The 12,426-nt window shown below is 34.5% G+C and overlaps 1 protein-coding gene and 1 pseudogene across 1 annotated transcript in view; one reads left to right on the top strand and one right to left on the bottom strand.

Moving 5' to 3' along the window:
• caps2 (calcyphosine 2) overlaps nt 1-6,753 on the bottom strand; it is a 7,877-nt gene extending 1,124 nt beyond the window's left edge. Inside the window, exons 1-13 of the mRNA XM_016483597.1 lie at nt 6,622-6,753; nt 6,499-6,539; nt 6,340-6,385; nt 6,144-6,248; nt 5,301-5,519; nt 4,605-4,672; nt 4,423-4,512; nt 2,906-2,980; nt 2,736-2,831; nt 2,301-2,379; nt 2,104-2,219; nt 1,648-1,724; nt 570-712 (exon numbers count right to left, since the gene is read on the bottom strand). Coding sequence (XP_016339083.1) covers nt 570-712; nt 1,648-1,724; nt 2,104-2,219; nt 2,301-2,379; nt 2,736-2,831; nt 2,906-2,980; nt 4,423-4,512; nt 4,605-4,672; nt 5,301-5,519; nt 6,144-6,248; nt 6,340-6,385; nt 6,499-6,539; nt 6,622-6,669 — 1,203 coding nt within the window. The 5' untranslated portion in view covers nt 6,670-6,753. The remainder of the gene's footprint in view (nt 1-569; nt 713-1,647; nt 1,725-2,103; nt 2,220-2,300; nt 2,380-2,735; nt 2,832-2,905; nt 2,981-4,422; nt 4,513-4,604; nt 4,673-5,300; nt 5,520-6,143; nt 6,249-6,339; nt 6,386-6,498; nt 6,540-6,621) is intronic.
• Nucleotides 6,754-7,389: 636 nt separating this feature from the next.
• On the top strand, nt 7,390-11,433 carry LOC107686615 (GLIPR1-like protein 1; annotated as a pseudogene).
• The last annotated feature ends 993 nt before the right edge of the window (nt 11,434-12,426 follow it).

The following is a 12,426-nucleotide window of genomic DNA, read 5'->3' as shown; positions in this document are numbered from 1 at the left end:
TATATATATATATACACACACACACATACATATACATATATACACACACACACACACACACACACGTAAATATTTCTTAAATATTATGTAAACAAACTTATTTTTGATGTGATTAAACAATTTGACAGTACTAGTACAAACATAAAAGTAAGACTTTAAAAGAAATTAATACTTTTATACAGCAAGAATGCATTAAATTGATCAAAAGAGTCAATAAAGATATTTGTTTTCTATTTAAAAAAGATTTCTTAAAAAGATTTCTATTGTAAATAAATGCTGTTCTTTTGAACTTTCTATTCATCCTGATAAAATGTATCACAGTTTCCACAAAAATATTAAGCAGCACAACTACAGTATTTTCAACACTGATAATAATAATAAATATTTCTTGAGCAGCAAATCAACATATTAGAATGATTTCTGGAGGATCATGTGACAGTGAATACTGGAGTGTAGATAGATAGATAGATAGATAGATAGATAGATAGATAGATAGATAGATAGATAGATAGATAGATAGATAGATATTTGGGGGAAATGCAAAAATTGATGATTTTATTACTCTTAACCTGCTGAGTGAGGCACAGCTGCTCCATCAGAGATTGTCTGAGCAGCTCTTTTTGCTGAATACTATCAGACTTTAGATGTAAATCTCTTCCTAGATTGATCAGGGTTCGGACCGCATGTCCCTTCAGCCTATCACGCACTGCACCTGCAAAACATCCGCCAATCAGAATGCTGGATTCCAATTCAAGCATTCTGTGGCTGGTTGGTTAATTATTATTAATGTAGCCCTAAGAGTACACGGTCACTTTAAGGTGACGTGTGTCATTTCAAGTAACTCAATATGTGTTTTTAAAGGTTTTTAACTTCACAGGACATCTTAAAAATGTTATTCTCATGGTACAAGACCAGATTGATAAATTTGATTTGGTTTGTACATATAATTGTTTGCACAATTATATTTACAAACAAGTGCTGTCAAATTGATTAATCGCTTCCAAAATAAAAGTTTGTGTTTACATAATATAAGTGTGTGTACGGTGTATATTTATATGTATATACAGTATAAATACACACATACATGTATATATATGTAATATATATGGAACTTTCTATTCATCCTGATAAAATGTATCACAGTTTCCACAAAAATATTAAGCAGCACAACTACAGTATTTTCAACACTGATAATAATAATAAATATTTCTTGAGCAGCAAATCAACATATTAGAATGATTTCTGGAGGATCATGTGACAGTGAATACTGGAGTGATGATGCTGAAAATTCAGCTTTGCATCATAGGAATAAATTACATTTTAAATGTAATATGTTAAAAAAGATAGCAGTTACTTTGTTATAATATTTCATAATTTTACTGTTCACTGTTTTTATTTTTTTAACACAAAAGCATCCTTGGTGAGCATAAGCGACTTCTTTCAAAAACAACAAAAAATCTTATAGACCTTATCGATTGATTGTCATGCAATTAATCTGATTAAAATTTTTGACAGTTCCAATTTTAACATTGAAAATGACCACCTTATAAACAGGTTTGTGTGGGTGAGAAACATTCTGGATGAATATTTATGCATTTCAATAAGAAATGGTTGTGTGTAAGAGAAAGGCATGTGTTAAATACTAACCTTGAATTTCCTGTAGAGTGTTTCGATCGTTGATTTCCTCTTCAGAGAGATGATGTAGAGTTTCCCCAGACTGAGTTCTGAGCAAAAGAAACACTCTGAGCCCTTTCACTTGTGCACACGTGTGTGTGTGTGTGCGCGCGTTTTTGTGACATATGAGGACATAAATTTGTATAATGACATGGGTATGACATAGGTATTACAAGGAGAAGGTGACTTATGAGGACATTACCCCATGTCCCCATTTTTCAAAACGCTTATAAATCATACAGAGTGATTTTTTTTTTAAAGTAAGAAAGTAAAAATGCAGAAAGTTTCCCGTAAGTGGTAGGTTTAGGTGTAGGGTTGGTGTAGGGCAATAGCACATACAGTTTGTACAGTATAAAAATCATTACACCTATGGAATGTCCCCACAATTCACAAAAACAAACCTTGTGTGTGTGTGTGAGTGGTACATACAGCAGGGCTCCCTTGGCTGTGTCATCCACATCAGTAACTCTGAGGGTCAGGCACGGCTGCTGTCTCAGACTTTGGGGGAGGTGTGGGCCGTCTGTACAGAAACGAAGCTCGGCACCCTGGGTGATGTAGGCAGAGTGTTAATGAATTAATATTAGTCCATGTGTGTGTGTGTGTGACAGATGACGAGTGTGTCGAACCTGTGAGATGTCCTGCAGGCAGTACGGCCTCCCTCTGTTCAAATACACACCACGCGTGATAAAGGGCAGTGCGTTCCATCTGAAAGAGTTTTGATTAACAATTAGCTTTTCAGACACCTAAATATAGAGGAAAACTACAGTGGGGGAAATATTTATTTGATCCCCTGCTGATTTTGTACGTTTGCCCACTTACAAAGAAATGAAGGGTCTGTAATTTTTATGGTAGGTTCATTTTAACGGATAGAGACAGAATATCAACCAAAAAATCCAGAAAAAAAACACATTATATAAAGGTTAGAAATTGATTTGCATTTCAGTGAGTGAAATAAGTATTTGATCCCCAAGCAAAACATGACTTAGTACTTGGTGCAGAAACCCTTGTTGGCACTGTATGTGTGAGTTGTATTTGTATAAATGCAAAGCATTCAGCCTTACCTGTTTTTACCAAAATTTCGGTACTCGTACACGGTCAGTGTTTGGTCACATGTGAAAAAGAAGCCAATCAGTTTTCGACACGCTTCACGTCCACACCTATATATCGAACACATACGAATTACAAAACAAAACACTAAAAATGTTAAAAGTAAGTAAGTAGCTGTGATTACCTTGATAAAATCCTGGCTTGAAAGCAGAGCTTGTTGGATAAGATGTTCTCTGTTAAAGACATCCGAGTTTTTACTCTGTAGACATAAAACAAAAACCTAAAACAGCACAAATCACAGTTTTCCCAAAAGCAAAATATGTGACCCTGGACCACAAAACCAGTCATAAGCTAATGATTTTTGGCATAAAAGAAAAATCTATAATTTTGACCCATACAATGTATTTTTGGCTATTGCTACAAATATACCCCAGCGACTTAAGACTGGTTTTGTGGTCCAGGCTCACATATAAGCTTGTGAATGGGTGTTTTTTGTGCAGTGGTGACAAATTTGAACTTGATTTAACTAGAATAGTTCTTTGGGTTCAACAAAAACACTCCTTTTTTCAATTTCTTACTGTAAATGTAACTTATGTTTTTTTTAGATTAGTTATTGATATTTAATTAGAGTTTCGAGTAGCAGATAATTGCAATGAAGTGCAGACAAACAGCAGCCTTGCAAAATTATCTACTGGTGGATCAAGACAGGACCAGTGAAAATGATGTCGAATGAGTCTGTAATTTTTTTTTATTGTAAAACTGAGGTTCAAAACCACTGCTTTAAACATGTACTTTCTTTCTTTCTTTCTTTCTTTCTTTCTTTCTTTCTCTTTCAACATAGTTCTAAAACTTTTTATGTCAGCTGAACCCTTTTGACCTCAAATATTTACTCAAAAATACCCAAAATACTTCAAATACCTCAAATACTCAAAATAAATAGTTTTTAGGTTAATATTTCAATAATTTATCAACACATTTGCATGTTCACAGTTTTCTGATGTCAATTAATGGTCCCCGAAATACAGGTAAACAAATAAAATCTTTTATCTTTTAGTAAATGTTTTATTTTGATTGGTTTTCATTTAAAATTATTTATTATTTATTTGAAACACATAATTTTACATTTTAATTCATTATTAGCCTTTCATTAACTCTTGAACCCCCTGTAGTTCCCTCTCAAATCCCCAAAGTTTAGGAAACATTGATTTAGCAGATGCTTTTATCTGAAGTAGTAAAATCAATATGTAAACTGACATTATATGAGAAATGTATATTCTTCCCTATGTTGTACAACACAATTCCAGGATTCTAACTGAGAACTTTACTTTTATGCTTTTATGCTATTATATTTTCTAAAGATAATGTGAGTGGTTCTTGCAAAACTGGCCATCACGATTATTGAGTGCTTGTGGGTAGTTGCAAAGGTGTTGCTATGTGGTTGTGAAGGTTTCCAGAGTGATTTTTTGCATGCAGATATGCAGTTGCCAAAGTTTAGGATTAGTAGTTTGTTTGAATCAGTGTGAGCAATAATAATAGTGGTGCTTTCCTTAGCAAAAACATCTATTATGTATAAAAATACAAAAATATCAAAATGAAAATGGGTACGTAACCACTGTGACCTTCTCCAAATCCATGAGTATGAGACAGAAAGGGAGAAAGAGAGCGTTTAGTATCTGAGTCATGTATGTGTGTGGGTTTTACTTAGTGTGGTGAAGAGTTCTCCTGTAGCGTGGTGGGACACTCGTGGGACTGACAGACACAGCATTCTGTTCCGGATCGCTAATGACAGCCCTGCGTCAGCATCAGAGAAACCTCACGATGTTATTACTCATCACAAACTGAGAACAAAAATGGAACAGAGAGAGAGAAAGAGAGATACTGACCTCGACAGCTGATCCACCATAACCTGCTCAATTACTGCTTGCAGTTTCCTGTCCTCGGTAAGCTCCTCCTACTCACAAACACATAAATATATCATCCAATCACATTATGTGCTCACATAGGACTTCTGGAGCATAACTAACACCCTCCTCCAGGGGGAGACAACAAACTCTGGTCAAAAACATGTAGCAGAGGATGTTTGGCCTGAACAGAGGTCAACAGAGTAGATGTCATAATTGCCCGAGTAACTAATTTTGTGTGGAAACATAATAATGTGTGTGAAAAATATATAAAAATAAATAAAATAAAAATGGTTATAAATTGCTTTTGTGAAGGAACATGATAAATGTATTGATATAATAAAAGAAAAAAAAATCTGGAAATAAATAAAATAAAAATAAATAAATAATCAAATAAAATACATTAAAACATAAATTGCCTTTGTGTGGAAAAAAAAATAAAAAATGGAAATAAAATAAATCACTAGCATTCAACATGTTTTCAATGACATTCATTGTGGAGTGACAGGTAGGATTCATTTCTAGTACATTTACTATTGTTTTGTCAACAATAAATCACTATAAATTCCAGAAAGTGTTTCAGTGATGTCAGGGTGTTGTATATAATTTACTTATAGAGTGAAAATGATCTATCCTGACCTCTGTGCTTATTTCAATGCTAAAGTTAGCAGAACTCACCGCATCCCTCATCTTGCTGTTTGGTCGTACAGTGCTGGACTGGTTGTAGTTGGGTTGTGCTGTGATTTCACAGGTGAAGTGGGATGAATCTAGGTTGGGTTTGTGACTAGACAGTGGACTTCTCTGTGTCTGGACTCTGTAGCTCAGCTGTAGTGATTCTCCATTATCCACAGCAGACACCTGATTTTTAATTGAGTCCTTCATCTCGGTTGCAAAACACTGGGAGGGAAAAGCACAAGACACTTAACCTAAACACTGAAGTTACATACAGTTGTAGTTACATACAGCAGGGTTATTATAGGTAACTAAAACCATAAAAAATGTTACTTGAAATAAAATAAAATAAAATAAAATAAAAAAAATAAAAATCAGCCTGGCATTATCTCATTTAGTTTAACTTGTACTATAAAATAACACACTAAAACTGAAATAAAAAATTATACAAACTAAATAGACATATTTAAAAATAGATAAATAAAAACATATAAAATATAAAATACAAAAACTATACATATAAGAATTATATATCGTTTACTGTATACTAAATAAAAAATAATTCAAAATATTCATAAAAACTGTAATAGTATCTCAATTATACTAAAATACACTGCTATACAGCAGATATAAAGATGTATTATGTGGGGAAAAAACATGTTTTAGAAACATGCTTTATGTGAGGAACAGACTGTAAGCTTTGAAGCCTGAAAGCCTCGTTCATTGTAATTGCGCTGGAGAAAAATAGCAGTACTTCAAAATCATTTTTCTTTGTTCCACAGGAAAAAAAATAGTATATTATGACAGAATTGCATTTTTAGGTGATTTAAGATCATTTTAAATGAGCACCTGCTTTGATTGTGTGGAGGCTGGAGAGCCCCAGCTCATGGAGAGCCCTGTCAGATCTCCTGGGACAATCTTGCCAGCAGCATCCTTCGGAATTATGGGGAAATGCTGTTCAAAATGACATGTACAGTAACATTAAATCCACTAGGATTCATAATCAAGTTAATAAACTACACAGCATCATGTCTTGTTATCCCACCTCCTCCTCCGTGTCTTGCAGGGTCTCTAACTTTAACGCTGGAACTCTGTGAGATATTTAATTATTAAATAACTTGCATAAATAATTAATGAACAACTCATGGTTCTACAGATAATTATTATATGTGTTTGTAAGTTTTTCTTAATTCTCTAAACTTACCCTGCTGGCCTCGGCCCGCGGTCTGCTCCACTTATCGTTGGCTTTTGATATAAATATACATGTAAATTGACAGAATAATTAACACACACCTGTTCGTTTTAAAAAGCTATTACAGACACTTACCTGCTGCACACTTTTTTGTAAAGGTGAAGATTTCACGTTTGCTTTCATTATAGGTGGTGCTGTGCACTATTTATGTAAATAGTTGTGCAAATGGTTGTTCAAATTAACAGGTTTCACTTCCGCGCTCCCGTTGCTGTGGTGATGTTAAACCCAACACACGTGACTGAGCTCATGAAAGGATTGTGGGTAATGTAGTCTGAAACGTCCTGCACAAATACGAAGACTATGATAATGAATGAGAAATAATTAGGTAGGCAAAATACAGACAAATATGTAGTAAAATAAAATATGCTACTAAGACTCAAATTTTTAAATGTAATTACGCAAATGTATAAAAATGTGCAGATTTAGAGTAGGCCTATCCCGTTTCTATACATGAAGAGGAAAAAAGACCTAAATGTTTTCAAAAAATAAAAATAAATAAAAAATCTTGAATAAAATAATAAAGGGCTAAATAAAAGAGCGACATATTCAAATAAAATAATTTATTTATTACTAAATAAATCTATGATTAAAAGCAATATTCCTTGAGAACAACCATTATTATTCTACTGAATTTAAATAATTTTCATTCAAACATTTAATACGTTCGGCTAAATCTACAATAAAATAACTTTAATATATTTAGCGGACAACAATAATTCTAAATTATTTTTTTAAATAGACATTCTAAATATAAACGGGCTAAATATGGCAAAATGGCCATTTTTGTCTCACGCTTTAATTTACATTTGGACAAGCGTGTGCGCACGCGAGAACTCCTGCGTGAGGGATGAAGACAAAGAGCCCCGCGCATCTTATTTTTTCGTGACATGGTGGGCGGTTGAGTTTCAGTCCTTTAAAAAGCCCCTGTACCAAGACAGACAGACACAGAACGAGAGCGACAGACAGAGGGAGGGATAGAGAGTGGGCAAATCCACGGCACCATGACGCACAGGTCAGCGCGTCTCCTGCAGTGATGCTCCATTGACTCATTTATCCAGAGCGAAGTAGCAGCGCGGCTCAGGACAGTCTCCTGCCATGGACTCTCTCGGCGGTCTCCTCTTGCGGATATCGGTGCTTCTGTACGGCTCCGGTGGCGTTCTGGCGCTCTTACCGGGAATAACGGAGCCCGAGTTCATCCGCAGGTGTGTGCTGGCGCATAACACGCAGCGCTCGCGCACCGCTCCACCTGCGGCCAGCGCGCGCTCAATGGTAAGACAGGTGTTCAGGTACTTGATGTTTCCTTTTAGATTAATCATTCCTGACAGTATTTGTGTGTTCATAATCATTAACGCATTTGCTCATCTTGTTTACTCACGTTCATCTACATTTGTGTGTTTACGTGTTTGTCTCCATGTTCCACATGTTAAACGCGCATGGTAATATATCTATGCTATACTAACAGCATGTCATTTTGTTTTTGTCTCGGTGTTTGGTTTTTAGTATAAAAAATATCTACAACCATAATTCTGGTTGCCATGGCAATGGAGAGATGTTTTTGTATGAGTGGAAAGGAAAGGCTCCCTATTGTGTGTGTATTGATCTGGATTGTTGTTGTTGTTGTTGTTGTTGTTGTTGTTCTAGTAGTAGTAGAAGAATGAAAAGAAAACAAAGGGTCTTTGTGATTGTGATGGTGCCTCAAGAGGGTTCTGGAAAGATATTCTCAGATATCTCTTCATCAGTGAGCATTTGAAATGTGTTATTTATTTGATCTAATAACCTGTGTTTTTTAATGTTGCAAATATAAGCTTATTAGTAATATGTAAGCAAATGATTGTGGTTGAATTGGTTGAAATAAGTGAAATATTGTAGCACAGAACAACCAGTTGTACAAGTAAAGTGTTTCAGAATCAAATGTTCTGGCCCGTTCACACCAAGGACAATAAAGTTTGAATAATCTTTCTAAATCTTTGAGAATAGGTAAATTCACATCATAACTATAACAAAAACCACAAAGAGTAACACTGGAATCACTCATTGGAATGTTGGAATCACTTTAGATGAATGCTAAAAACATTGCCAGCCAATCAAAATCCATCCTGCTTTAAAGAGCTTGAGAATTTAAATCGGTAGAGCACAAAACTGCAGTGCGCGCTTAGAATAAACAGGACATTATTTTTCATTGGTGTGGACTGTGGACACTAAAATAGTCATCGTGGTGCTTGTTCATCTAATCCTGTCTGTTATATCTTAAATCATATCTATGTTTTGTAATTTAATTGATATATGGAGTATTGTTTGTGTGTTTGTTCACAGTCCTGGGACAATGAATTGGCCAAAGGTGCCAGAGACCGAGCGAGACACTGCAAGGCCTCTCATCACCCTGGGCTGGCACATTTTGGGCACCCACTGTTTGGGTGGATGGGCGAGAACATCTGGCTGGGGGCTCCGTTTTCAGCCTTCTCAGTGGAGAACGCCATACACAGATGGAGCAAAGAAGGCGCTTACTCACTCAAAAATAACAACTGCTCACACCTGTGCGGCCACTACGCACAGGTATGTTCAGTGTATATTTTTCAAGAATGAAAATCAAAGGTTTATCAACCTCATGTATTTGTGCATGTATTGTACTTTTCAGTTAATGTGGTCTACAAGCTTCAAGCTGGGCTGTGCTGTAAATGTGTGCTCTAAAGGAATTGAAAACTTCTCCCCTCACCCAGAATCCACTATTTTCGTGTGTAACTATGGCGATACGTAAGTTAGACTTTACATTTGCAAAAATGCAGCCAAATGTTCAAAACTAGGGGGATCAAGAAATGAAAAAATTATGTCGTTGTGTTTTTGTTTAGAAACCAGTATAGTGCCATAGAAGAACCATTTTTAGGTTTCTTAAAGAACCTTTCAGCAAACAGTACTTTAAAGAGCCATTTTTTCTTAGAACATTTGAATAATCTAAAGAAAGTTTTTCCACTATAAAGAACCATTTTTAAAGCTTCTTCATATAATTATCAATGCCAATCACGAACCCTTATTTTTAAGAGTGTATATATTTACCATATTATGGGAACACATTGGGCCTCATTCATGAAACATTCGTAAATATAGGAGTAAATTCTGAGTAATTTGCGCGTAAAACGGACCTTCCCGAAAACTCTCCTCCGAATTCACAAACACTTCGTACACATCAGATTTGATAGTTAAACATGTGTATGTTAATGAATTCCAATCATTCGTAAATAGGGCGCTCGTGCATGCTCATTCACAATTAGCATAATCCCCGCCTATGAATTACAGCTACGCAAATTGCGTGTCCAGGTACGCAGTGGAATATTCTGGTCTACTTTCTCAGGTTTGGATCCAGTAAAAAACACTAATAGGCCATATGCCTAACAATAAATATTCAATAACGTGTGTCCACCAAAGCGTTTTTAGTCAGCTGAAAAACTGTCAGGCGCTCTTCTGTTTGGTTGCTATGATTTGAAATATCCACGGCAGTAACGTATTACTAGTATCTCATTTTGAAGAATAGCACTGAATATAAAAATGCAGTAACCAGCAATATTAACCTCTCTATTGTTGTTCAGTTGTTGTACAAGTAGTATGATTGGTCCAGTTTGCCTAAATGAACACAGAATGTTTTACGCACCATTTACACGAGGTAGGGAGCAGGTGTAAATTTCTTTCCTACCAACTAACATTTTGGAAATATGAACATTTTCATGAATTCGAATGTTTACGTCAGAACGGCTTTACGAACGATTTACACAAAAATTCGTTCTGTTCGTATTTCATGAATGAGGCCCATTGACTTTGTATCTATGGTGGTTATGACATTGAATCTCTCTGTAAAATAGTTTTTGCTCGATTTATAGTTGCAAATATATAGTATTGTTCAGCGCAGGTCAAAATATTACTGCGTCTGCCTCTTGTTTAGTAAAGTTATTCTATCATGCTCTGTTACAGGGGACACGTTCATGGTGTTACTCCATATGGTGTGGCCTGCAGCGGTTGTGGGTCAGAATATATATATATATATAAAACATTATATTACATTACATAACATTTGTATTAAATAATAATATTAATATTATTTTTCATTATATTTTTTATATTATTATTAATCTTATATTTATATTATTATTTCATTAAAAATACTCTTTTCTTACTCTTAAAATTATTTGTGTAATATAATGATTTAATGTACACTGAAAAAAATGGTGTAAAAACAATTTTTATTTAGAAATTGCTAGTAAATTTCACAATTAATTACAAAGAAATGGTAAGTAACATTGAATTAAATGTGCAATTAAAGTAGTATTGTCTTGTAAAACGTACTTCAATAATCTATTTTTAGTCATTTTTTTTACAGTGTAGTCAGTTTTATGAAGCCATATTAAGTTATATATTTGACTTGAATAAACCAGTTAATCTAGATATTTAGTAAGTTTTAGTAAGTCAATTTTATTTGTATAGCACTTTTCACAAGTCGCTTTTTAGACAATCATGATTATATTTAAAATATCAATCTAATCTTTTTAGACTTAATTTATCATTTCCATATTTATATCCATTTTGCATACATTTCCCAGTATGATGTCTTTCAAAACTACATCTTGCTCAGATATGCTGTGATGTCTCTTTACAGGGTATGATTGGTTCCCTGGGTGGGGCTATGGCCCGCCCTCTTCAGCCTACAGTATTTCCTATTGGCTGACTAATCTTGGAACGTGTCTACTAGGAGTTTGCTGGCTACTCCACTTTTATGCAACACATTAATTAATGTCATCCTGTGAACCTGTTCCCTAATGTCTCAAACTTGAACCTTAAAATTTGCATCTCTCCATAATTTCATTATGGTTGGATATTAAATTAGCAATCACTGAAATAATAATAAGAAATCTGTCTATAAATATACATGTATAGTTTTCTTTTCTGCTGTGTGTAAATCATTTATTTTAGTTCCATATGCACAGTAGGTCTGTAAATGCATTTAGAAAACTGGAATTTTCATTTTGCTTGTAAGAATTGCCATCATAAAAGTGCTAGTTGAATAAACTTGGGTTGATATTTTATACTCTTTCTGCTTGTCTCCTGTGTGATTTTCTAGCCTTAAGACTCAATCTCATTTCTAAAGCGCGTTACAACCTCTCAGGATTATGAAGCGTGAATATGACTGTGTGTGATAGTGAAGATACACATCAGTACAGTGCCTGTGAATTCAGCTGTTATGTGTTTCACACACACACACACACACATATAACCAATGTAGTCACGACACATTCCTGATGATTTTACAGTCGCCATGGAAACGGGCGTACATATAGCACACTGTAGGCCGTGAGTGAGAACAGCTATGAGTCACGAGCTACGAATTATGTTTATGTTTCTGAGTAATCAATCAGCAGTGCTCTATTAGTGCACGAGTAATTTGTCATTATTTTAGGATGTCTGTACACCTGGGCAAATGACACATAAGGATGTCAGAGATGAAGAAATTGAGAAATATTTTAGGAATCTCGTTAAAAATGCACGAGTCAAGTTCTTAGGGCAAAAACACTTCATAAAAATGTTTCATAGGTGTCTGAAAAGTGTTTAAACAATTTTTTATTAAAAAATTAAGTCATTTAATGATGGCCATGTTTACCCATTAAGTAAAAATAAATAAAATATTTCTGACACACTGAATACAAGTTAGAGTACACATCAACATAAATAAATAAATATGTATTTTTGAGCCATGAATATCATAAAGGATTCTTGGGGTTACTGCATTTAAATTTTGAAAACCTGGACTTAAAATATGCCGAAATACTTTTTAAAAATGCTTAAAATAACCTATTAATGCAAAACTTTAACTCTCAAAATGAATTTTAATTCAGAACT

Source organism: Sinocyclocheilus anshuiensis, unplaced genomic scaffold (assembly GCF_001515605.1).
Source record: "Sinocyclocheilus anshuiensis isolate Anshui unplaced genomic scaffold, SAMN03320099.WGS_v1.1 scaffold733, whole genome shotgun sequence".
In the NCBI taxonomy this organism is placed as follows: domain Eukaryota; kingdom Metazoa; phylum Chordata; class Actinopteri; order Cypriniformes; family Cyprinidae; genus Sinocyclocheilus; species Sinocyclocheilus anshuiensis.
The sequence above is the reverse complement of the archived record's forward strand: the minus strand, read 5'-3'. Positions and strand labels throughout refer to the sequence as shown.